At 48.0% G+C, this 27,261-nt stretch overlaps 1 protein-coding gene across 1 annotated transcript in view; it reads right to left on the reverse strand.

The window, feature by feature from the left end:
• Positions 1-27,261, reverse strand: part of Plxna4 (plexin A4) — a gene marked incomplete at its 5' end in the record, with an annotated part of 162,376 nt that overhangs the window by 24,836 nt on the left and 110,279 nt on the right. The window contains 10 exons of the mRNA XM_028781690.1: positions 4,812-4,971; positions 8,033-8,179; positions 8,958-9,024; positions 11,558-11,826; positions 18,058-18,200; positions 22,073-22,307; positions 22,951-23,097; positions 23,590-23,829; positions 24,217-24,310; positions 26,739-26,903. Of these exons, the coding sequence (XP_028637523.1) occupies positions 4,812-4,971; positions 8,033-8,179; positions 8,958-9,024; positions 11,558-11,826; positions 18,058-18,200; positions 22,073-22,307; positions 22,951-23,097; positions 23,590-23,829; positions 24,217-24,310; positions 26,739-26,903 (1,667 nt within the window). The remainder of the gene's footprint in view (positions 1-4,811; positions 4,972-8,032; positions 8,180-8,957; positions 9,025-11,557; positions 11,827-18,057; positions 18,201-22,072; positions 22,308-22,950; positions 23,098-23,589; positions 23,830-24,216; positions 24,311-26,738; positions 26,904-27,261) is intronic.

Consider the following 27,261-nt stretch of genomic DNA (forward strand, 5'->3'; position numbering starts at 1 on the left):
TAAAAAAAAAAGAAGAAATCCCATTATCTTTATCTGTCCTTCTCATCAGCCAGCAGAAAATGCAAACGGGGGAGAGACAGCTGCCGTGAACTCTTTATATTTCACTCAGAAGAGGGTGTATCTTTTATTCCATTCAGGGATTTCTTATTTGGAAAAAAAAAAATCCTTTCAGAATGACCTCAGCGGCAAGACGGAGTGGGTGGCAGAGTTCCAGGGGCTATTGACAGAGCATCGACTTAAACCAGAGGAATCTCTGGAGGTCACAGGCGGTAACCGAGGGAGAAGAAAGGCCTATGGAGGAGACTACAGGGAGAAAATGGGTCTTCTCTCCATCTCCTTGCTGTGTGCCACTGGCCTAGGTACTGTGCCTCTCTGGGCTGCTGATTCTCTATTTGTTGAAGACAAACATTCTTCTTCCCTCTGGGGAGTAGATGGAGGTATCAAGAAGAGTTCTTTAGTTCACAGAGAAAAACATGCTGCCCCTGCTACTATGCTGAGAAATGACAGGCTTCTCCTAGTCTCCTAGTTGCCTAGTCACTACTCCTGGCAGGGTTTTACAACAGATATATAAGAGTCTTGATGACGGCTAGGTAATTGAAGAGCTGAGATCCAAACAAATCTCGGGTGGTGAACTGATGAGGTTAGCTCATATATTCAGGGTGGAGTGGCACCTAGACACTGTGCTTTAAGAACCCCACTCTCTTAAAACATCTGTCTGTGATTATCTTTATTTTCATACATCCCAAGAGTCTGTAATCCAGGCTGACCCTGCATCCTTCACTTTGGGTCTTGTGATGGTGAATTTTATGTATCACCTTGGCAGGGTTCTAATACCCAGCCACTTGGTAAAAAACATTATTCAGCCTTTCTGTGAAGTATGGGTATATAAGATTAACATTTAAATCCCAGGACGTGGGGTAAAGCAGATTACTCTCTAGAATGTGGGTGGGTTTCTTCCAATTGGTTGAAGATCTGTAGTGAGCAAATGCTGGCCATCCCTGAGACAGAGGGAATTCTGTATGCAGATGGCCATATGCTCTTCCCTGGGCCTCCAGTCTTCCAGTGTACTCTGTAGAATTTGGACAGTTTGGACTTGCTGGCCTCAAAATCATATGATCAGTTATGTATAAGACTCAACCCCCTTACACACACACACACACACACACACACACACACACACACACACACACCTCAACTTAACCAGAGCTATGCCCAGATAAGTCCATCATAAGTGAAACATATGTTAAGTAAAAAAATAAAAAAATTAGCTTAAACACACTGGAGCACTTACATACAGAGCCTACAGTTGGGCTAAGTCATCTGACCAAAGCCTGCCTTTTCTAGTATGATCTAGTATGATCTAGTACAGATCTCCTGTACAGTGTAGAACATAGCACTGGTAGCGAGCAATGGGACAGCAAATGAGTATGGGTTATCCCACTGTACAGTGGGATATTGGCTCTGTTGCCCTTGGATCCCTGCCAGTCACAACTGCCCACATAGTTACTTTAACCTCTGGGTCTGGACAAGGCTCATGCAGAGATGAAGGGAATGCTGGGAGGACCCCAACCCAAGCAGTCATGAGTAGATGTGCTGGGGACAGCAGCTGCGGGCTGGGCTGCTGGGAAGATGAAAGTTATTTCATGTCAGCGAGAAGTATGCTGGGGATGGATATCAGACCAACTTCTTCCTTCAGTCGAGTCTGGGAAAGGGGATGGTCATCTGGGGAGAAGAGGCAGCTTGTGTGAGACACCCTTCTCTGTGGGAGCAAGAGGCTCAAGGAGAAGTGGAGGGTGCTCTGCTGTGCTGGCTTTGCCTAGCATGGGCTGACAAGACTTCACCTAGTCTGTGTCCCAGGTGGCCAAGTGGCCCTTGGCATAGATTGATTTGTGGTGACAATAACATCTCCCTTTATACCTTGATTTAAGCTTTCAAAGCACTTTCATCTACATGGATAATTCACCTCACCTCCCTGACAAGGGCAGGCATGGAAATGACTTTTGGCTCTCTGAGGAGGCTTCCTTTTCTACGCTTTGCAACTAGTTTTGGTCTGAAGAAAAACAAAGACGGGTTGGGGAGGCTGCTGCAAACTCCTGCTTTAATCTGAATAAAAGAAAGAGAGGGAAGGAAGGAAGGAGAGAAGGAAGGAGGGAGGAGGGACAGAGGGAGGGAGAGACAGAGGGAGGGAAGGAAGGAGGGAGGGAGGGACATAGGGAGGAAAGGAAGGAAGGAGGGAGGGACAGAGGGAGGGACAGAAGGAGGGAGGGAATCCTGGGATAAGAGATATAGTGAGGCTGAGCAAGGAGTCCCTTGGGAAGACACAGCAGAAACCCACCTCTCCTGGGACACATCTTGGGTTCACACTGGTGAGATTATGAGTCCTGAGTTTACACTGGCTTATGGATCCACACCGTAACCTCCTTGCTACAGAGTGGTGTGACACCAAAGAAAAGAAATCTCTTTGGGGCAACCTCAAGAACACCAAAGTAGGAGAAGTCTGCTCTGGGCACTTGGACATGAGCTACCAGAGGGTGTATGAGAAACCCACTTGCTTGGAGGGAAGTGGACTTTCTAGGGACTCTGTAGCCTTTTGGTTGAGAGTACAGTCAATTTCCAGTGGGCCCTAGGATTAAGCATCTCTTAGGCTCCCTTCTCACCTAAAGGATGGAGGAAAATGACTTCTTTAGATACTATAGCCTCCATCCTAGATGGCTCCCATTTGTGGTTATGAGACATGTTACAAGAGACACACTATATTTCTTCACTGAAGACATATTTGATGGGTTTGCATCCTCTGATCTCTGAGGGAAGCAATTCTCTAAAACTAGCAAGTGTTTTTTTCCCTCTCCCACATACAGGGTAGGAGGTCTCTAGAAAGGGAAGATCAGTCATAAGCAGCAGCCATTAACCCCAACCCAGTCTCTCCAGGATAGCCAACAAGTACAGGAGGGATACAGTTTCTGTGATTGGAGTCCGATATAAAACACTGGTCCCATCCTTCGTAACTACATCAGGCCTGAATTCAGCTCACAGAGCCACCCACTGGCTCTTAATGTATCAGCTACTCACTAGTAGTGACTGAGCTGTTCTTCTGGAGCAGGCTACTGTTTGCCTCCTTAGGAAGCCACCATGTTCTCAAGCACAGGACACACTCAGGACTCCCTTTATCCTCCAGCACTCCTACTCTTCATTACCACTTCCCAGACCTTCACTTACTTCACAGATACTGATGCTGAGGAGCTGAGGAGTGGCCCCATCCTGGGCCCACAGATAAAGTATGAAAAGGAATGTGGGTGATTCCTGGTTCTCCCACTCAAGCCATTTAGAGAAGGCTCTGGAATGGAGAGATTAGCCAGAGCCTTCCATTCTGAAACCACTTCATTTCCCCCTGACTCTCCAGCAAGGCCCTTTGCTCCATTCGTCTACGGAGTCCCTCATGGCAGCAGACATAGGTTAAATACATATCGTCACACACCCAAGTTCTAGAGACTGGTGCCCTGGGATACATAGATATATACCTATGCCCTCTGCTGCAAAGCCTCCTCTGTGACCTAAGAACAAGATACTTAGAGACACTACTTCAGGAAGAGGCGCACAGGGTTCTGTACACATCTAGTCTTAAGCCTAGTGGGAGGAGACAGGGTTAAGAGGGGATATTAGACATTCAAGGAGCTAATGGAACTTCCTGAGGCTCGGGATCTTTAGGCACCAGAATGTGGCCAGAAGTGGAAGTTGGAGGGAGGGGTAGAAATCACCCTGGATTTGAGTAAAATCACAGAAGCCCATCTGTCCTATTTAGCTTAGTGGAAGCCAGCTTAGAGGCCAGATGGATGTGTAGGGCTTCTGGGGGTCTTTCACCCTGCCCCTATGTTGCCTGGAGTCAACGCCCTCCTCATACCCAGAATTCACAAACATCCACAGCCAGTGTCCTCAGCAGCAGTTTCCCTCTCCCAGGGTCCAGGTGTGCCACATGAAAAGCTGTCAGTGTGTCACCCCCCTGCTTCACTCTTACTGTAAAGTCGTTGCTGTTATCATCTCTACCTCACAGGCAAAGAAAGGAAGCTACAGATAGTTTAAGTAATTTGGACAAGGTCACACAGCAAGGGCTTAGGGACACCAGGCCTCAGAGCCAGGTGCCACAAACAATGCTGGAGTTGCCCTTTTCCATCCTGGTTTCATCAGAGCCTCCTCCAGAGGATATCCCCTGAGTGACATTCTACAGAGCAGTCAGGCAAAGTACAACCGCCTCTGGGTGGCCTGCCCTTGTTTATACAGGCTAGGCTACCTCTTCCCAGAACCCTCAAACACAGTGTCATCCTGCTCCACAGCAGGACGTCATATCTCATTCTTCTCTACACTCTTTCTCCATCCTCCATGGCTGACCTAGATCCCTCGAGCTGTGAGTGTTCAGCAAAAATTATCGGCACAGCGCAGAGGGGAGGGAGAGCCTGGAGGGAACAAAGGCAGTGTCGAGACCTTGGCCACAGGGACTTGGAAGAGTAGCTTTGCCCTTATATCCCTGCATTCAGATACGATCCCTGCAATCGCAGCCCTCAGCCACTCAAAGCACTGCAGAGGCATTCCCTGCCAGGAAGGTTCACCAACAGAAGGCCTGGTGACCTTTGGGCTCTCTTTTGTTTGAGGCTCATGGGCCTTGCCCCTACTAATTCCAAGCAGATTGTAAAGGCAAACCTAGCCTGCCTGCCTCTATCTACTGCTCCTGAAGCTCTGATCTACCTACTGCTGACCAGCGAAGGCAGGAGCTGACCAAGATGAGGCTTACGGGTAGCCCTGGAGACCGTCCCTCTTACCCAGGTCCATGTCTGCAGCTTTGGGCCGGTGAGAGCATGGGACATTCTTGAAGATGGCATCTAGGATCTTCTCCTTGACCTGAGTGATGGTGTCACAGTTGAGGATCTTCACTGGGACCTCTGGGCTGTTAGCATTATCTGGACTGACACAGCTCAGGACCTGAGGGTGACAGGGAGAGGTCACATGAATGAGAACAATAGGAAGGGCTCCCAGATCCCAACAGTACCCTGAGATCCTTCATGAATGGCTTCTCTCCATGATGGGGTAAGAAGGGGTCAGTGCAACTCCATCCTTTCCAGAGAGACAGGATGATACCATGTCTTCAACATCACGGCAGGATTATAAACTGCACGCTTAATTATAACTGCACGCTATTCGTACAGATGCTCAGATTTCTCAAGGGGAACAGTATTCTATAAAGAATGATGCCATTATATGATGGGAGTGAGGGAGGGTCTATAACAGAGCAACACAGAAGCATGCACACATGTGTAGTCTCACTTGTACACCTGTGTGCGGGGTGGGGACACCCCATCAATACACTGAGACCCTTACCTACTTCAACCCCACCTCTGTGTGTCACCCTTTATTGTTGCACTAATACACAATCACCCTTCTCTCTCTGTCTCTGTCTCTGTCTCTCTCTCTCTCTCTCTTTCTCTAACATACCCTCACATACATGCTCAGCACTAATGAGAAACTGAGCTCCTGTTTTAAAAGATTTAATAGTTTTGCTTTGGAAAGTGTTTCAGGACGATTGGAGGCTGCTGGATCTATTAGAACTTAATGTATTCTTTAAGTATAGAAAGGTGCCTTTTAAAAAAAACCACAGTTTCAGGCCCTGTGAGTGGCCTCCCTGGCTGTGAACCTGAAGCCCTGGTCAGGGGATGAGGCCACTGGTGGTGCAGGGCCTCTACTTCTCATTCAGAAAGAGGTGAGCAAATTAGAACTGCTTCACCAGCTGCTTGCTTCCTTAAAGAAGTTCAAAGCTGTCCACTAGCCATCCTTATAGTGTGTTCTTTCTATATTGCTGATGCTTTGGGGATTCCCTGGGTTGACCCCAGTGAAACAGGAAGGGAACTATGGGGTACAGGAATAGTGGTAAGAATCATCAGAGAGGCCTGGGTGTTGGGGGAGTTGAGGCCAGAAGTCCTGCTGTTCTGGGCTCCCAACTACTCCCCTGTCCGTAGAGCCTTCTGTCCCTTTTCTTCTTGGAAGTTAACCCCCCAGGCCCCTCCCAGTAACCATTTCCCAATAGTCCCATCTGGCTTGCAGAACCAGACACCAGCCCTCCTCCTGCTCCATGTGGTGGTAATCAGAACCCTGGCCCTGGAGTCCTGCCTCTCATTAGCAGCTAGACTGCTATGAGCACAAATGGGGAACATGCTTATTCCATTAAGAGAAAGGAAAGAAAAAAAAAAAAACAAGCTTGAATCTTTAAAAAAAAAATCACACTCTCACCTTCAAAATGTCCTGAACTGAAAATATGAGAGGCTGGGCCTCTGAGCTAAATGTCTACAAGGGCCAGCCAATCCTCTCTCCTTCGAAGAACCTTCCATATCCCTCCCTTCTGCTCTAGCCACCATATTGTCCTTTTGCCAGGCCATTGATGGGCAGTTCAGCCTCCCCTAGGCAGCAGAATGGCCTGGTCTGAACTTTTTTTCCCAGAAGGACCATGGAGCAGAGACTGATACTTAAGGGTGATCTGTCATTGCATGCTTCACAGGCAAGACTGATCTTGAAAGAAAAAGCATTTGCTCCACAAAGGATAGGGTCCTGGGCTCTGAAACACATCTTCTACTCCTGCCTCTTAACTTCTTCAGAATCATCTGCCTGGCACTTTCTCTGAAGGTTTTTAAGAAGGTTCTAGCCATCTGGTGGTCTTGCAGGGAACATTTAACATTCTATTAGGTTCCTGGGAAGGAGTGTAGCACTCTAGTAGGCTCCCTTGGGGAGGGGAGAGGACAGAGACATGTAGACAACTAGTGGGCTCCTGGGGGACACACATGGCAGGTAATCAGGTATGTATCGTATACTCTAGTAAGTTCCCAGGTATCTAGCACTGAAGGGTAACCTAGCAGGCATCTAGTCTTCTGGCAAGCTCCCTGGCAGGTAACCCGGTGAGTGTCTAACACTCCAGTAGGCTCTCAGGTAATATGAGTCCTGCTGTTGTGCTAACTCGAGTTCCTGCAGGTCAAGGTCACTGCCAGCAAACTCAGAGCTCCTGGGGTTCCTCCAGTCACTGCACATCCCTTCAGTTCCCAATTCTGCATTTGACCTGCTCAGTGGAAGTCTCTGCTGCTTTGTCTGTCCCGGTACAGGACCTCTTCCTGCATCATCACTGGATGGAGTATCCCCTTCAGATGTAGGACCAACCTTCCCTACCATCCTGCCATCCCTAAGCAAAACAATCTCCCATTTCTCTCCCAGATGTTTCCAACTTAATGCGTGAACAGCCAGGCCTACTGAATTCTTCACTCTCTGCAAGTCTGCCACCTGACACTAGCTGGCCAGAATCTTTTGACTTGTGGAACAAAGACTGCTGCAATTTGGGGACAGGGTATGATTGTGCTCATACCTCATTGTGTTGTAAGGGGATGGTGGAAGTGGAACTAGAAACATTTAAACATACTTTTCTCTCACTAAGAAATCCATTCAAGCCTCTATTTCTGGTGTCTTCCCGCTTTGCCACCTTTATTGTAGTCTGTGACTTTCTCCTGTGAGCTGAAAACTAAGAGGGCACAGCAGCCTAACAGGCTGGGCCTTTGGCAACTCGGATGGTCAATCTGCTGGGATTCTGGGCTCCTTAAAAAGATGGGAATGGGAAAACCAGAATGGACTTCCAGCTAGCAGAAACAGCATTGTTCTAAGAGGACCCCTACCTGGCCATAGGATCTGACCAGGTTTGTGTGAGCATCTGTCCCTACTATTATCACCTCCTCCCTCAACCCTGTTGGGCCCTGACTAATCAATTCAGCACCTGTCTTGATCCACACCCATACACCAGCTGAAGTGTCACTGAGTTATAGCTGAGACATTGGGATAGCCTGGTGCATTGGCCACAGGAAACAGCCTCCCTTGTGTGGGCGCATACAAGGCAGCACCTGTCTGGGCCCTGCAGCAGATAAAGTTGGAAATATGGTTTGCTCTGCATTTTTGCCTTTCCTTCCTCAGGACAGAGCTGACCTACCAGAGCTAGGGGAGCAATGAAAATACTCACCAGGGTCTTATATTCAATCTGCTGCCGGATGAGCTTGTCCTCACTTAGCGAGTAGCGGGCCTCTCCGGTGATGGCATCAATAGGGCCCTTCTCCATCTGCTGCTTGATGGCACAGAACAGGGAGAAGAGGGGCTCCCCAGCACACTCCTGCATGAGAGAAGAATCCCACCATTAGAGCTTGGGGATCAAAGTTATGTAGGGCACACCCCACTGTTCTGGCTTTCCTGGTCCTGCTTGCTTTCTGGATGCCTTTTCCCATTTCCTTTTCTATAATCTTCAGATGTGCATTGGCCCTGGCTCTGTAGACCCAGGTAATCCAGCTCCTTCTTGCCCCCTGTCCAAAGTCTACCCTTCATTTCTCCCTCCTCCCATTCTGCTCTTTCTTCCACCCCACCATATCCTGCTTTCTCTCTTAACCAATTAAGAAGCAGAGGTTGGTCCACTGAAAGCCTGAAAGCCCAGCAGCTCTGTTCTTCCACCTCCCAGGCGCATCCTCTGCTTATCTGCAGCATCATGCCCTATGTGCCTACCCTAGGACCTTTAATCAGCTTCCATAAGTCTGGTACTAGGAGGAAGAAGAGGATGCTGAGAGTGGAGAGGACACCGGGAACTTACAGGTAACTTGTGCTCAGCTAAAAATGGGAAATTAGCTTTTGGACCACATGGAACCATCTCAGTGGTACATCTTCTCACTTGGGAGGAGCTAGCCACAGAGGGTGTCATTTCGAAAGTTAGGACCAGACAGAGAGCTCTCTTCAATTCAGTTCCCTGATAATAAAGAACTGCATTTCTTGTGTGCTGGATGCATCAGGCTCCATAAGAATGGGCACAGTAGTTGTAGAGTATAGTGGGGTAGGCTCAAGAGGTAAAGGCTTACACTCAGGAGAGAAAGGAGGGCTGGAAACTTGTCCTCAACTCATCCTACCTTGAGGAACTTGTAGAGGAGGAAAGTGAACCAATTAGTCAACATCTTCTCGGCCACCGACTCCGTCCTGGCATCAGTCATAGAGAGGATGGGGAAAAAGAAGACAAGAGATGATTGGTCAGAGGCCATGGGCTGGGTAGAGTGAGAGAGAACCTGCCAGCATCTTACTGATTTCTGTGTCTGGTAAGCTAACACACAAGAGAGTCTTGTGGTCTTTCAGGCCCTGGGGCTGAGAACAGAGTTCTGTCTGGAAATCTGGATCTTGGCATCTGGCATGCATATGGCATATGCGCGGTCTTCCTTTTGCCATCCTATACCACTCTGCAGTGATGGCAAAGGTCTTCACCTAAGCTGTCCAGTTGCTACTGGCCATGTGGCTACTGAATACTTGAAATGTGACCTGTGGGTCTGAGGAGCTGAAGTTCATTCAGTTTATTTAGTGAATTTAGATTTGAGTCATTACATGTGGTAGAAGCTTTCCCATTGGATAGAACAGCATTAGAAAAACTTGGGAATGAATTGGGAAATGTATCCCTATTGATAAGAAAGAAAGAAAAAGCACAACAGGAAACAGGGTACCCGTTAGGTGGGACATAGGAAGAAAAGTGGCACAGGAAGTCAATCACGATAGGAAGATCAGGTATTCCACATGGAACCTGCTACCTTATCTAGACCCACAGCATTGGCAGTCACAAAGAGGAAAGCCATAGCACTGTCCTATCTCAAACATCACTGCATACCTCTAAGGAAAGTTTCTGCAATGGCAGGGAATACTTACTTGAGTCTAACATGTCACGACTTAAGATTTCTTATTGTTTTCTTTTGTGAAAGTAGATGCTGTGGTGTCATTGTTGAGTTGGGCTGCACACGGGCCATATTTCAAGTGCCCAGGTGGCCAGGAGCAACTGGACAGCCTAGGTTGAAACTTGGACTGAGGACATGACCAGCTCCAGAGACAAATTGGCCCATCTAGGCAGGTTTGGTGGATTTAAATACACAGTTGTTAAAAAACACTGGTAACTGAAATCCCCGGGTGTCTAGACAGCTGCTGGTTGGCAGGGAAGCCAGGGAAGGGAAAGAAGGAAGAATATTGGAGGTTGGGGGCAGCCAGTGGCAAGAAGAAATGAAGGAAGTAGGGAGGGCCAGTGCAAGAGCATCTGGAGAGCACAAGCAGAAAATAAGGAGAGAAGGCAGAGCCCCAGAGTGAGACCATGAGACCACGCCAGGAAGTTGTCAGTGGGAGTGCTTGCAGGCAGCAGCAACCCTAGAATTATGCCAGTGGGTGGCTACACAGCAAAAGTAAAACAAAAATCAAAATTATCTACCTTGCCGTTGGCAGAGCTGTGGGATTCTCCTCTGCACTACAGCCTTTTGCAGCTGTGCACACAAGTGCCCCCTCCCCACCAGAGAAAGCCCAGAGCAAACTATTCGGAGGAACTAAGTCTATCTATCTGCCAGTGATGGTGAGCAATACTGAGGCCTGGAGTCTGACACAGAGACCATAGGGCAGAGGTCAGGCAGGATGGAGTGGTCTGAGCAGGAAGCTGGATGTGGGTGGTTTTCATGGTGTTTTCTAACTGCAGATGTGCCGCGCTGCTGGGCATTGGATTGACAACTAAGAAGAGAAATAGTTACCCTTCAGTTACCCTTCAAGTGGTTGCAAGCAGAGAATGGAGTGCTTGTGCTTTCTAACCAAGCCAAAGTCCCGGGGTAGGCAAGGCTGATACTTGTCTAACCTTGAGGGTTTTCAAAACATGTGGTCGGAACATGTTTTATGGTTCAAAGGAGATATTTTCCACAGGTTCACATGTTTGAACACTATCTCCAACTGGTGGCGACACTGTTTTGGATGGTCATGGAACCTTTGAGGGGTGGAGCCTGGCTGGAGGAAGTAAGCCACTGGACACAGAGCTGCCAATATCTTATTTGTATTTCCTCAAACCACAAACCAAAATAAGCTACTCCTACTTTGATTTGCTTGTGCCAGGAGACTGGTCACAGACGTGAGAAATCATAACAGCACCTGACTTTGTCCAGCAGTAAACCCTGAGCCTATGACAGGGGTCAGGACCTGTTTACTGGGCTGCACAGAATTGTCCCAAGGCTGCAGAGTGAAAGTCCTAAGACTTTCACTTCCTGTTTCTCAAATGAGAAAAGATGGTCAAATTACTTAATTCCCTGTTAAAATGTAGGTTTCCATGAGGTCTGGGAGAGGCCCAAGTAGCTTCCTATCTATATGCTTGCTTGCTGTTCGTGTTGCTGGCTCATGGGCAGCTTGAGGTCTTGTTCTATTTCTAGTCCTGGCCTAGGTGAGGCCAGGCCATGGCCTAACTGATCTCTGACACAGACTTACAGGAGAAGATGGTACATTTCAGAAGAGCAGGGATATAATGAAAAGCAGGTACGAGATGAGCTCAACTGTGGGCACCCAGGTGATGGGTGGGACTGGCCTCCCACAGGTCAGCACCTCACCCTTAGGAAACATAGCTGTTCCCTCTGCAGCTTGCCTGGTGTACCTGATGCTCCATGAGCCACACATTAGGATTGTCCTGGGGCAGGGGATACTCTAACCCAAACTGGCCACTGTAGGCCTTTCTCACCTCCTAAGCAGCAGCTTGGGGTGGTTCTTGCTCTCCAGGTTCTTATCAATGAGGTCAGCCAATAGCTGCTTCAGCACGTCAGTGGCATACTCTAGCTTGCTCTGAAGTACCGTCATGATGAGCGAGGCCACGTTACCTCGATCACGCATGGAAAAACTGCGCTGAGACTCCAGAGTGCGGATGAAAGAGAGTAGGAACACCTTGTTGTTGATGAGCTGGGCAAAGAGTTTCAATCCTTTCTCCACACGCTCCTGCCGGTAGCCTGGGACCTGTGGGGAGATTCGGGATCTTAACATGAGCTTCTGGCTGCCCCACTGACTGTCCACAGAATAGGCTCCAACCCCCTCTATTCCGGGCACAGTTGATCTGGCTAGCATTACCAAGTCCTTCTCAGTTGTCAGGCATGGGGCCTAGTATCTGTTTACCCTCCATCACAGACTACAAAGTAGCTAAGTACTTGTAGTTTTGAGACGCAGTCACTAAGACCAGGAGAATTAGCCGCAGTTCACAAGAAGTAGCAAGAGAATTTGAATCCATCAGTGTTAGACTCTAGAGGCCGAGCCCTTTCCTGATGGTGATGCAGAACTAATTCAGAGTCCGTGTCTCAGAGCACCTTTTAATTCTCTGGAGCTTTGAGAGGCCAGAAGTGCTGTGGTTTGTGTCCTGCCAGAGGAATTCCCAGGTAAGGACACCCAGCTAAGCTAACCTACCTCTCTCCATCCGACTCCAAAGGTTCTATGGTCAAACAATCAAGACGACTGGATTTCCCCTGGACTCTGTCACCTTTACACTCTGTAAGCTTATGCAAGTTCATTTGTCTCTTAGGGACCCCAACTGAGCTACTTTAGGAAAGGAAGAGATGGTCTTTGAGATGCACCATGCTGTTCTTCACCCAGGGGAGGAGGGACTTAACCTCCCTCCCTGTGGGGTAGGTTTTTGTTTGGGGGGGGAAAGGGGTACAATCTGCTTGAAAGGTATATGGCAGCCATTTAGCCGAACATGGAGGATAGTCCCTGAGATGTCCAGAAAGGGGTACAGTAGCCCTGTTCAGAAGAACCTCAGGCTGGTGCCTCCTCGATGCTTAGCAGCAGTGGAGTGAATGGATGCTGCCTAGTCCTGGGAATGAATGACCTACTACTGGCCATAGCCAAGTGGCAACTGCTGGGAACACACTGAATATAGACAACAGACACTAGAGAGGGCTCACTCTTCATATGGCACCATTTAAACACCGATGGGGACAGGGAAGAGAACCCAGTGGTAGTCAGAAAGTGTTTTCCTAGGGCAATTAGGAGGGGGACACAGGACACCTAGAGAGCTGGTACTGCCCTGCCTTTTGATCTGAACAGTGGCTTGATGGGTGGGACAAGTAGGCTGTCTTGGGGATCTGTCAGTCATTGTGCGGGGCAGTAATGCATGCGCACAGCTCTGTGTGTTTGCTTCTAAGAAAACTGCTCTTGGGAATGCAGCCACAGGCTTGGCCCTCATAGGAGCCTTCGTGGAACTCTGAGAAGTGTTTGCCCCCTTGAATGCAGTCCTGGGGATATGCTGAGGGAGGAGAGACAGCTAATAGAGGTACCAAGGTAGCAACTTAAGAGCTATGCCCCAACTCCCCCAGGTCTTTGAGAAGGACTTTCATGTATGTCACAGTGAAGAACATGGTATCGGTTGGTCAAGCCTGGGTTGGATTCAATGGCAATCGCTCACTAGTTGTCAATTTCTTCACTAGAAAAGTCCAGTTGCTGGCAGAGTTAATATATATATGGACCTTACTTCCTCTTTGCCAAGCTCTGCTTGGATTGGACTGTTTTGGATATATTGGCTCATTTTGTCACACAAAACTTTAAGGTACAGGATCTGTTAGGACCTCTGGGACCACATGAGGACAGGGGTTTCTTCAGGATCCTCTAAGCTAGACCATGGACCTAGACAGCGAGTACATACCCTACCGAGGAGCCATCACATGGGCTCAGAAAACTCATGAGAGGTCTGTTGAACTGGGTACCATGCATGGGTGAGTCACAAAGAACAGCTATTTTATTCTGCTGCCCCCATGTTTCAACGGGCAAGGACTGAGAAAGGCAGACAGAGATGGTCTGTTGGCCCCAGGTCACAGACGATAGCAGACACAGACATTCTTCACGTGACTCAGAAACCCCTGGATTCAGGCTGAGGCATGGGCAGCAGGCTGCTGTCAGCTAGAAGCCAGCCCCAAGTCCTTGGCTCCTCTTCAGAGGGCACACTGGGCCTCCGTCTACTCTGCACGGCAGAGGTCTTGTGTAAGCTTTTCTGGCGGCAAGCATTCTGGTGGGTCTGGAATCTGAGAGGAAGCCTGTCTTCACCCAAAGCAAGTTCTTTGTCATTTCTCTGGCTGCAGTATTAGTACTAGGGAGGACAATTCTCAGACAGAGACAGGAGAATGACAGAGCCAAGAGGATACATTATGTACCAGCCAAACAACTTGGCCCTCACCTTGGCCCTCATCATAGTCCCATTCCCTGAGTTCCTCATTGTCCCAAGAGGGCCCAGCCTTGGCTTACCTTACACCTGGCTCTTTTGGTTCCCCAATCCCTGGTGAACTGATGTAGTGCCGGCAAGGGATACATGGTAGCCTCCCTCTGCCATAGCTCAGGCATTAATCTACCACCTGCCTGTTTCCTCTTGACTTCCTTTCCAAACCTGTGACTCCCCTTCACACACATGGTCATGCTTTACTTCTTCCCCTTCCACCTCTTCTCAGAATGATTCCTCTGCTACTTGAACTAATGGTAACAGGTAATGCTGTTTCCCGGATGCTGTGGGCAGTACACATTTGTGCAAGCTTTCTATGGAGTCTTCTAATGATCTCAAACCTTCGAGTCCTCAGAGAAATGACCACACTTGTCTGCAGGCCACCCTACTGCTAAAGGGCAGTGCTTCATTTACACACACACACACACACACACACACACACACACACACACCCCTATTACCATGTCTACCCCATTCCTGGACTCAGGAACTGTCTGAAGCCAACTCAGGCTTCTCCTTGTAGCCTTCCCAGGCACAGTCTCCCAGTTTCCCAGGCTGTCTGTCAAAGGGAAGGGTGGCCATGGGCAGGATTGGCAGTGCAGCATATAGAGAGGACATTGTGCCAGTTACATGTTAGCCCATATCATGAAGACCCACTATGAACCTACTGTGTCAGCTGTATCTGCACCTTAAAAAATTCATATGCCCGTGGCCAACAAGTACCTGGCCAGAGGCCAGGGTAAGACATTTTTGGCTAGCCTCTTGCAGGAAAGGTACCATGGTCAGCAACCTGGGCTCTGGAAATCAGAGACCATGGTAACTGGGTGTGGAAGAGAACTGTAACCCCTCCAGAGTCTACTGCTTTATCTATAAAATGAGACTATGAGGGTCTATGTCATAATGTTTTATGGACATTAAATAAGATAATGCACATGAAACACTTGGCATATGCTATGTGTGCAGAATCAGCAGTGATTTTATTACCCGCCTCTGCACATCGCTGGACTGCAGGGTTTTGTTGTTGTTGTTGTTGGTGGTGGTGGTGGTAGTGGTTTTTTTTTTTTCTGCTTGTCTCTGTTCTCCAGGAGTTTCTAGATATCTAATACACATCATTCTCTGTCCTGGTGCTGGAAGTAGACACTTTCTCTCTCCACTTGATGGAGAGTGGAGATGGAGGTGAGGTATCTTGGAAAAGTGTATCCAGAACCACCCTTTCATACTCTGCCACCCTATCCCGACCCCAGCCAAAGTCACTCTGAAACCAAATATTCTTTATTATCCAGATGGTTCTCCACTTTAGTTGAATTCTGTGCATATAAAACTGGATAGTAAAATTTAATTGTAACCCAATAGGTTAGAATTTAGGAGCCAGTGATGGGTTAAAACCAGGAATGTGTGACTGATGGTCTCTGTGTTTTTAAAGCACTGGTATGTGATTAGGACCAGGAACGTCTCTTCCTCAAATGCCTGCACTTGCCCCATGTGAACTAGCAATGCACCAGAGCAAGGTGACCCTCTCGCTTCATACTTTCCCCTCTGGACATGCATCCTATGCAGCTGAATGGTTGGAAAACACACCTTTTAATGATGAGGGTGGTCCTTTACACTCAGAACATCAAGGAGAACCTTTCCACAGCAAGAATAGATTGGAAACCAACAAAATAATAGTCCACCTAAGAGCGCATAAGGTCCACAGACCTAGGCTAATGTAAAGATTGTAAAGCTGATTTCTGGGCCCAATTTTGACATAGGCTTAGAGAAACCCCATTTAAAAGTTACGTCTTCAGGGAGACTTGGGGTTTTGAGCTAGCAAAATAACTCTATATACCTAAGAATATAATAACTAGGAAATATACCAACTAGAAAATATAATAACTAAGAAATGTAATAACTAGGAAAATAACTCTATATACCTATCCTGGTTGAATTCTTAAATTATTCCCTCTGATGCCTCCAGAAAGGACATCATTCACCTTGCTAGTACTACTGTCTGTCCTCTCTAGTACAAACAGACAGACAGACAGACAGACAGACAGTCCTTCACTCAGATGTTTCCTACACTAATACTCTATGCCAGGGTTCCCTCCTGGTAGGAATTCAGACCATTAAGTGAAGCACACAGTCTACACACGAGTAACACACTCATGCATATAGACAGTGACCTATCTGCTTACCTCACTGACTTCTCTGAACTAGGAACTTATGGGCTCTTTTATGTCCTGAGTAGTCTGGTGTCTGGGTGCAAACTAAACTGAGGGTGAGAAAAGATGAAATACAGACAAGAGTAGAAGGCAGAAGGGGGAAGATGAAGAGTCCACACAAGGCAATGGATAGTGTTCTGAGATACCTAGTGTCCTTGTGCATAAGCATATGATGCATGTCTAAGTATACACTTGTGCATGTGTGCATACACACACACACACATATACACACACGTGCATGCACTCACATCTGCATCATCCAACAAGCAAGTGTGGAGAAATATGGGTGCCATAAGCATGACTATGAATGAGCGGTGTGTGCTGCCTTAGTGCATAGCCTGCTGTATCCAAAAGGATCCCATGTGGACACTTCCTCCAACACCATTATCCACAACCCTGAGCAGAGCGTCTGTTTTTGTTGTGTGGAAAATGTACTCCTGAGTTGCATCTTATTTTCCATTGGTGTTTCATCTGTACATTCTGTTTCCTCTTGACGCATAAGAAGAGAACTGGGCACAGGCTTGTAGCCAGAAGGAAACAGAAGTCTGACAATCTTGGTTCGACTTCTGGCTCTGTGGCCATCAACTGTGTGCCTAGCCACCCTTACTTTGCCCTCTTACTTTGCTCACCTGTAATATGGGCTCACCTACTCAGAGGGCTCCAGGGAAGACAGATGGCTGAATGCATGAAAGGTACTTAAAGCTAAGTAGGGATTTTGAGGGCTGTCTAAGTTTAACGATTGGCCCTCAGGGTGCTTTCTTTGTCCTGTTTTCCTCATTTATCGTCTTTCACTTCTCTGTGGTATTTATCTTGATAAGCTTTTCCAAAGCCCTTTCAGAACAGAGTGTAATTTGAATATCTGCATAAGTGAGATAGCATGCTAGACAGTAAGTGGGATAATGTTTTCAGAAGATGGGGGTCCCTGATGGCATTATGACAGTGGGGTTTTATCATCCCATTTCCACTTCCTTTCCTCATGCATCACTTGTCTTTCCCAAGGAAGCACCCAGTGGTAACATCCCTTATGCATTTACCAGGCACTGATTTGTTAGTAAAACCCTTTCTTCTGTGGCTTACTAAATCTAAGTCCATGAGCTGCCCACGTTTATCTGGCCTCTCTGTTTGGTTGTGTATACATTGAGTTAGTTTGAATGAGAAGGGCTCCAATGGGCTCATATATTTAAATGCTTGGTCCCCAGCTGGTGGCACTGTTCAGAAAGAATTAAGATATATGGCTTTGTTGGAGGAGATGTGACAGCATGGGTGGGTTTAGAGGTTTTAAAAGCCTGTGCCATTCCCAGGTAGAGCTCTCTGTTTTTTAGTTGTTGCTTCAAGATGTGAGCTCTTGGCTAATGCTCTAGCAGCATGCTTGCCTGCCTGCTGACATGCTCCTCACCATGATCCTCATGGACTCACCCTCTGAACCTGTAAGACCCAATAAACGCTTTCCTCTATAAGTTGCCTTGATCATGGTGTCCTATCACTCAATAGAAAACTAACCAAGACATATATGTATAGATTTCTTGGGAAGGAGTCCTTTCTACTCATCCAGTTCTATAAGGGCTCTTGGAACCCCCGAGGCCCTGAAGTGCTACTGAAATGTGTACACCAAGGTTCCGTGGCTTGATCCTATAGCCACATTGGTGTTTACAAACTGGGGGACCTCAGGCAAGATGTGCTGTCTCCACAGCCTCCATTTCTTCTTCTGAATCAGGATGCTGGGTATGTGATCACCAGCACACTGCCCTACTGTAATAGAAGCATATGAGAGTGGATGCTGATTCTTACCTCAAGGTCCCGTAGCACAGGGTGGTCTTCAATCCCTGGGAACAGTACCCGCATAGTATAGGTCCTGTAGTCCAGAAAAGGAATCCCAGCTCCATCCAGGTCACTGGTAAGCTCATGGATATCTGTCTGCAACTCTGCAAAAGCTGGCACAAAGAGAGGCCTGTGAGGAACCTGGGATGACAGCTTAGTTATTAAGTGCTTGCCTTGCAAGCATGAGGACCTCAGCTTGATCCCTACAATTCACACACACACACACACACACACAAGTTTGCATATATGTGTGTACATATATATGTATACACACAATATATATATATACACACACACACACACACATTCATATATATATATATCACTTGTGATCCTAGCATTGAGGCCATAGAAACAGAAGATCCTGGTGCCCACCAGCCAGCTAACCTACACTACTTGGAAAGATCCAGGCCAGGGAAAGATGGACAGCACCTGAAGAACAGTAGCTAAGAATTCTGTGAGATGCTGGAAGGTGCCAGTCTAAGGGTTACTCCTCTGACAATGTTCAGAGCCCTCACCCAGGCCCTCAGGGTGTGGTCTGTGGACCCGTGAGTGCATGAATGATGGAATTAGATGGCATTAATGTGGGAGAAAGCTGGTCTGGGGCCTCGTGTCTTTCAAACAGCAGAGGGGTGGCAAGGCTGCTCTCAGACCTGTGATAATATTGGGATCAGAAGTGGAAGGACTCTGGTTTGTAAAATGTGTTGGAAAGGGAAATATAAAAGCAGGACAGAGGGGACAAGACAGAGAAATGAGCCTATGCCTAGTGCGGATCTTTGAACTGGGTTTCCTTATCAAAGTCAAGAACAATTTCTTTCAATAAGAAAGGGTTTGAACATCCAATTCTGAGTCATGTAGTTCTCAGAAACCAAACAAAGCTTGGGCAGAGGGACTGTCATCATAATCTATTCTGCATAGATATAAGGGAGGAACTTTTGCCCTTCCTGCCTAAATGCTGTGCTACCTGGTGGTAGATTCTAATTGCATGTAGGTACTGTCTGTAAGGGCAACTCAGGCCTCCAGATGGATAAAACTACAAGGCCCCACCTGGCCCTTAGGAAAATCTGGCATGCAGTACAGCCCAGAGCCAAAGCTGTCATTTTCCATTCTGGGCACAATGTCCCCTGAGGCCATCCTTTGTCACCTCAGAGGTGCAGCTGTCAATCCTGCTAAACTGTGTCATTCTTCTTAGTGCATGGCCACACATACCTCTGCATGCATACATGCATGCACATACATGCACACACATTAACAGGAATACTGGCACACACTGCCAAAGAACAAGTCGTGGCTGCTGCCTAATCAATATTTGTTTTCAATTTGTTTTTGTAAAAACTAAGACTAAGAGTAAGATGGTGGCTTCAAAAGGGATTCACAGGCCCGAAGTGACTCTAGGGACACCAAAGAGTAAGCCCAGTGCCCAGTCAACATTACATAAGTACCATGACCTGCACACAGGATCCTGCCCCGTCCTTCCTGGTGACTACAGTAGAGCTAACACGAGGTCTGTTGATTTTCATGGGTCTTCACGACAGGATAGTCCCAAGGCTTGCTGGAAAGCATGAGGAGCTAAGCAGAACTACAGCCCCACTGTTCTGCTATGTGGATGCTGGAGTTCTTGTTATGTCATCCTGTTAGGACATCTGAGACAGGTATCCTAGTGCTTCTAAACACACTCCAATGCACGTGAGCAACTGTGTGTACGTAAAGGGAGCCAGGGGGCCTCTTTGGTATGCCCTGTCACCAAAGCCTTACAAATATGTATTGACGGTTAATCTTAATTGCTAGCTTGAGTGGATTGAGAAGTTCATAAGTGATTAGCGAAGCATGGTGCCCGGTATGCCTTTTCAGAAACAACTGGATAGTAGTTATCAATGGATGGACTCATGTTTTGATGGATTTATAATATGATATTGCTGTTGGGAAGGAATTGATATTTGGAAGGTAGGGTCTGGCTAGAAGAACACTGGGGTTGGGGGCTATCTTTGGGACTCTATCTTGCCCTGGCCCTTTTTGGTTTCTTCTCTTCTTTCCTTTCTGACAGCTATCAGTTGAGTATTCTACCATACTCCTCTACTCCATGATGCATGAGCTCTCTTCAACCATGAGAAGGGAAACCTGTACTCCTTTCATTTGGTTCCGGTGGGTTATTCCATTAAAATAATATAAATGGACCAACACACTTGTGCTTATCTGGAATAAAGAACACACAACTGTGTTTGTATGAGTCGGTGGAGAGGTATGCAGAGCAAGAATGGGTTACCCACATGTGAGTGTGTGCCTGTATAAGACTGTGCAAGCATGTCAGTGAGGTTGCAGTGTGGAAATGTATGTTTGTACATGTGTGTGCCAATATACTCAAAGCTCAGGTCTGAGCTGATGTCTTCTAAGTATGGGTGTGGGTAGTGTCCTGGCTGACGGTGAACTTTCTACACAAACCTTGTCCTGGGCACAAGCTGTCTCATAAATATGTAGCAGCTTCCTTGGCATCTTGGGAAGTACCTCTGTTACCAACCCTGCATGTCCTTTGCTGTAAGATGTCTCCTTCCATCCCAGCAGCTTAACTGTCCCCAGCCAGAAGCCACGGTCTCCTGTGGGACTGCATGGGTTTCTGCCTGCTGAGCCTTCCTTCCCTGGGGAGCCTGACACCCCTCCCTTCTGTTGCCTCCTCTTGAATGGGCTGCTTCACTGGCCAGGAGGAGAGGGAGGGAGGGAGTCAGGATTGATGTGTCTGCAGTTTCCTTTAAGTCACCATGCACCTCCAACATTCAAAGCCTCACGCCTGCCTCACATAAAAGAGATTCTAATCACTACACCTAATTAGAGGGAAGAGTACATTGCAGAGAAAAAAATTAAGCAGTGTAAATATAATAAAAGGCAGTAATTAACAGTCCCACAAGGCAGATGCCAGGATGACAGCTGAAGGATGCAGAGATGGGATGGAGCCTAGTCCCCATCAAAAGAGGCGGAGCTTCCCCAGTGGGAATCTGCATGATCCTAAGCCCAGGTACAGGGCTGGATTAACACTAGGTACATATGACCCACAGAGAAATATCTCAGCTCCTTCCTCCCAGGGTGGCTTACGGAAGGATGTCCTGGGGTTATATAAGTCTAGTTGCTACGCTACCTACTTGGGTTTGACACTGATGATCTCCCTTCATGGTGGCTTGTGTACATTTTTCAAATACAAGCTGTGAAATGCACTTCCTTTGAAATCACAGATCAACCCTACAGAATCCCCTGCCTGCTGATGGACGAGAATTGAGGGATTGCTCACGTGCATCCTGTTGAGACAACCCCCCAGGTCTTCCCTAGAGGAGACTGTGAACTTCCCTTGCCCCTAAGTCAGAGTTTAGAATCTGGACACTGTTCTTGGTGTATAAATGATCCCAGGAACATAGCTGGAAGGAGTGAGGAGAAAATCGATGGATTGCTAGACAGAGCTTTAGGCTGGGACCCTGGCTAAGCTCAGAGACTGGCAGAAGGGTTCTGCAGTTAGAATGCCCAGCCTGTGGGGCCACCCATTGTAGCTCAGCTTGCTGGGCTGTGAATAGGAAACACACACACACACACACCCCTACCCCCTCACACTCATACAAGTGCATACAATAATACAAGCAACCTTCAGCAATGGCTGCTGTCGCCTAACCTGCTGGCTTGTAAATGAAAGACACAAACACAAATGTGTACATTTACACACGTAACTACCCTCCGCTGTAGCTCTACCCGGGCTAATGCACTTACATATACAAACATACACATACACACACATGACCTTTAGTACCTCCAAATGCTACCCAGGCTGGTTGGTACAGTCCAGAGGCACATGTGTATACATACAGTGATTTACTTGTGCTTGCATGCATATATAACCTCTAATACTACCAACTCCTGCCCAGCCTGCATGCTCTCCTATGACAGGTACACATGTACACACATACACACCGACCCCAGCACCAGGAACCAGCGCCTGGATGCTCAGTACCTTCCTTGCACTCCAGGGCCACACGGGACTCAAGATTGTCCATCTGCATCTGCAGTCTCTTCAGCGTGAGGTCACTTTCTCGGGACTTGCGTTTGTAAGCGATGAGCACGGCCACGATGAAGATGATGAGGAGGCCACCAGCCACTGCAATGCTGACGATGGCAGGCAGGCTGAGCGGGCTGTCTGGGGCAATGTACACCATCCCAGGGGAATACTCCATGCCACCCACCCGTGCCTGTGGACACAGAGAAGAGAGGGAGGGTAGCAGAGCAGGCTGAAGGAGAGTATGGTTGCCAGTGAGGAGTCCTCCCCACCCCCTCCCCAGAGGGAGCATGGACAGCAGATGCTGATGCCTCCTCAACTAGAAAATGTGCCCATCCTCTGAGTCACAAGGACACTCTTCATAATGAGACAGCTCACAACTACACTGTAAGCACAGTGATAAAGCTCCGACTGACTTCTGAGAATCATCCTGCCATCTGAGTTGGGAACTAAGACACAGAAATGGGATCATGGACCACCCTACACCAGAGATGTTCTCTCTCCCTCTCTCTCTCTCTCTCTCTCTCTCTCTCTCTCTCTCTCTCTCTCTCTCTCTCCTTCCCTCCCTCCCCCCCCCTCTCTTGGCCCTAACACAGCTAATCACTCCATGTTGAGTTTTTCTCTTGTTGTAGCAGCCAAGACAGAGGGAGTGATAACACATACGAAGCTAGCTAGTGGGGCAGGACAATGGAAGCAAGTCTGAGGTGAGCTGGTGAGCTGCTCACAGTGGGCAGAAAATGCTCTCAGAAGTCTTTCGTAGCCTAGATATAGCTGAGCCACTCTCACCCAGTACCCCTCATGCCTTCTCCACACACAAGGGATCCCAGTAGCCTCACCATCACTTTGTGCCTGCCGATGAGGTTGGGAGACTCGCAGAGCAGCTGCACATCAGACACTGTCACAGTGCATGGTTTCTCCCCAACCAGCACAGTGTAGTTCAGCTTCACGTTGCCTCCAGCCACAGGTGGGATCAAGTTCTTGCCCTGAACAACAAGAAAGCCACCATCCCCAACCTTGAGTCAGAACACACAAATGCTGGTGGCTGCCATGGCCTGCTACCCAACATTTCATCTATGGATGGACCAGGAAAGAGGCCACCGCCATTAGCAAGAAGTTCAAAGAGTCGGTATGTGTTAGATGTGGTGTGTTATGAGTTTGGTCCTTAGTACTGTTAGGTAAGAGATAATGGGGACTTTAAGATGCGGGGTTGGCTTAATGACTTCCCCTCTGGTTCCCTTGTCACATGTGCTCCTGCTAGAAGACCCCCGTGAGAACCAGGACTATTATTTGGTCTTTCATGTCCCAGAAAAATGAGGCAAGTTAACTATTTTCTTTTATAAACATCCAGCATGAAGTATTTCGTGACAATAACAGAAAACAAGTTAATACATACTATATACTAGTATCCTCTCATCCCCCCAGTAAGACATCAATAATCGATAACTGAACTGCTGTGAAAAGCTTATCTGGAATACCTTTAGGATAATGGGGGTGCCAGGCTTGAGCTCCAGGATTCCCGAGGGACTGAAAGCCTCAAACACAGGGTTAGGATAGTAGGTGAAGTTGGTCTTGTTGAGAATTAGCAGAGACTGGACATTGTCCAGGATGAAACCAAATTCTTCAGGCCTCTCAGTGAGATCTGACTGGTGGTCAGGACTCAGGGCAAGGGCTGGAGCCTGGCAGGTCATCTCGGTAGCATTTAGGACCTCACAGATCTGCAGCAGTCAGAGGAGCGAAAAGTGAGCAGCATCTCCACATCAGGACTCCCAGTGTGCGGGTGATATTACATGGGGTTGATATAGGAAGATTATGAAGGAAACAGCTAGGACCATACTCTTGGCTACTCACAGACTGCACCCCGTGACTGTCCCCTAGCTCTGGCTTTGCCCAATATGAACATGGTAATGATTAGTTAAACTGCGTAGGAGTGGTGGGGTGAGAATGGAACCCCGTGAACTGTGGAAATTATTGGTCTTTCAGGCCTATGGCCCCAAAAGCTGTAAATATGGCCATGCCAACTCCCCTATCCCACCATGCCAGGTCACAGAGGTATCCCATGACATGAGTCATGTATGTTGGCAAGGACCTGCCAAGAGACTCACGTTGATGTGTTCTTTCCCTCCATGCTTGGCACGGATCTGTGGGTTCTGTATGAGGTCCAGATGAGTCCCCCAGACAGCGATAGGTGTGTTCCCACTGCCCAAAGAAAAAGAAAGGAATATGTGAACCACAGGCAAAGGAGAGGTAGTGGCCATGAAAACAGTAGTCACCAGGATGAGCCGTGACAATAAGGATGAGGAAGCACAATTGTGGCCTTGGAGACAAGGATGAGAAGCTGAGTGTAATAACAAGGAAAAGCATCTTAGAAGGCCAGAGGGAAGACAGTGGTGACCAGGTTCTACACTGTCCCTTGCTGAGCTGCTTGTAACAAGTACATCTATCTTATGGAGGCCCCGGTAACAACATGACCCCTTAGTTCTCTGAGGCTCCCAAACTTGAGCCAGCTGTTTTAGGCTTAGAATCACTTCCCCTAACCCTCACCACTCTTGGTCTTGTTCTAAATGGTCCCCAGCAGACCCTCTAGTGTCCAAGGACCAAGCACAATGTTTTCCATGGTAACCATGCTACAGATTTCCTCCTTAGTGGCTCCAGTCCAGCTGAGACCTGTGATAGCCATGGCCTGGGACCAGATACCTTTTCTAAGAGTACAAGTGTGACATGCTTTGAGACTTAAGTCTCCTGAGCCCTGGAGTGGCACAGGACACAGATAAGGACTTTCAAAGAATGTTATGCTCTAGAACTAGGAAGAAGCTGTTGGGCAGCCCTGTGTTTGGCTGTGTCCCCCTTGGACTAGAGTGAGCAATGGCCTGATTACTAGTCAACGGAGTGTCACTGACAAACATCCTGCTGTCGAAAGCAGGGCGTTATAGGTAAATCACGTCTAACAGTGGTAGCTAAGAGTCTTTGTCACCTGTCCTCACATGGTTCTCTCCAGCTATCTACTTTCCCAATTTTAAACTTCTCATGATTCCTCTTTCGCATTGAGTGTGTCTTGTATGCAGTCTTGTGCTCACACACACACCTATATCACCAGCCGTGCCTACAGGATTCTTTTCTACAGATGAGTCTCTGGTATCTAGCCTCCAAGTCCCCAGCCTCCCCAACCACTAATTCTACATTCAGTTTCAAATAACCTCATCATTGTCCCCAAACAATCCAGACACATATAGGATGCTTAAATCCACACACTGTGCATAGCCCAGCTCATCCTCAGATTTCTTTAACCTAAGCTAAAATGCTGGCAGTTCAGAATGTGTGTCCCACTTCCCTTGTGGCATGAGTGTGACTTGAGACACTGCTGTGTGCCAGGAAAATGACACCTTTATTTCTGTGACAATATGACAGAAAGTGATTTCAACAAGGCCATGAATGTCCCAGAGCATCACTACCTAGAGTCTCCAGTGAGACACAAAAGGCTGTGTCACCTTCCTGAATCACCAGGCTCTGAGGCCAAAGCCTGGCATGGCTCTCACAGACTGTTTCCCCTTCAGACTTTAGCTAAGGACAGCCAATGGCCTTTCTCATCTCACCAGCCAGGCTGGTTTTCTCTGCTCTTCAAGCAGAGGGTGGCCAACTATTTCTGTGATGGGCCAGGCAGCAAATATTTCAGGCTCCATGGGCCATATGGTCTCTGTCACAATTATTCAACTCTTTGCTGTCATGAGCAAGCAACTGTAGACAATACAACCAATGAGCAGAGCTGTGTGCCAATAAAATCCAGTCAGATCTGGCCCTTGGGTCCCTGGTCTAAGTTTTGTCCCTGGCGTAGGCTTGGTCCTGTCTTAGCCAGAGCAGACTTTATTCTATCTTCACAAATTTCTCCAGTCCTGGGTCCCTTCTGGCTGGAGGTGACTGTGGAGGGCACTGGGCAGGGAACAGGTCAGGAGTAAGGTACTGCTAAAGTCATCTGTCAGGTAAACAGCAGACTGTGTCTGTTCCTTCCCACCCCAAGTCTTCAGTGTGTCCACCCATGCACCCCAGAAGAACAGCTTTCCAATGATCTCAAGGGGCTCTCAGAAAAGACAGCCTCCATGGAGCCTTCTCATTCTGATAATGTCCTCCAGGCTTGGAAAAGTGGCCACAGTCAAATGCCTACAGCTCCATCTCTGATGGGAGGTGTTACAGTCTTACACTCTAGAGATCCTGTAATCTCTCTAGGAGAATCCTCATAAAGAAAGAGGTCCAAGAAGACCCATGGCTTGCCCCAGTAGACTACTGAAGTGTCCAACTCCCTGTCTGGGTTCCTCCTATAGCAGCATCTTGTGCTCTCTTCCCCTTCCTGTATCATTTTGCTTAGTGCATTTATGTTGGGCGATGGGGAAGCAGTGAGAAATAAGGACCAGGCTTTCCCTGGTTGAGTCTGTTATATGAGAGGAACAAAGGGAAGCAGGCAATAGGACTGATGGGGAGAGGGCTGGCATGAGAGAGAGGCCTCAGTCTCCCAAGTCACTGGGGTGATAGGCTCTTGTCATCAAGCCTGGTTTCCCTTGGGGTTTTGATGTCTGAGAAAGAGAAATTGAGGGCCAGATGAAGGGAGAAGGTTGTGGGTAATGGGTCCTCCTACCTGACAATGCTCCATTCTGGCTCGATACGCACGATGGTAGGGTCCTCCACGTACTGAAAGACCAGGTCCTGGCGGATCCTGGCCCTGTCCACCTGCACAGTCACCTTCATGTCCAACACCTCCTCTGAAGATGTAGTGTTACAGATGATGTAGGACGGAGAGCGCCTGCAAGGGAGGGGAGAGCATGGGCTCCCAGGTACTAAGCCTAGCAGTGGTCCCAGGTCAAGCCCTTTCTTGGTGCATCCGGTTTCTCAGAAGTAAGGATGAACACTGCCACAGATAGAAAATGCACAAGCCAGGGACAAGGACCTTTTGAAAGGTTCCTCTGAGCCTGCCTTTCAAAGAGGCCTACTGTTTGGGCTATCTTTTCCCCTAACCCTTTCCCCAACTTTCACAAGGGTCTATCCATATCAGTCTGGTGATGGTTTTTCCTCCCTGTTTCATTCCTGCCCTGCAGTGAGAATCCTGTGAAGTGGGCTAATCAACCCCTTGCCACCTGCTCCCCATGACTCTGAGTCCTGAG

This window comes from Grammomys surdaster, unplaced genomic scaffold (genome assembly GCF_004785775.1).
Source record: "Grammomys surdaster isolate TR1022 unplaced genomic scaffold, NIH_TR_1.0 514, whole genome shotgun sequence".
In the NCBI taxonomy this organism is placed as follows: domain Eukaryota; kingdom Metazoa; phylum Chordata; class Mammalia; order Rodentia; family Muridae; genus Grammomys; species Grammomys surdaster.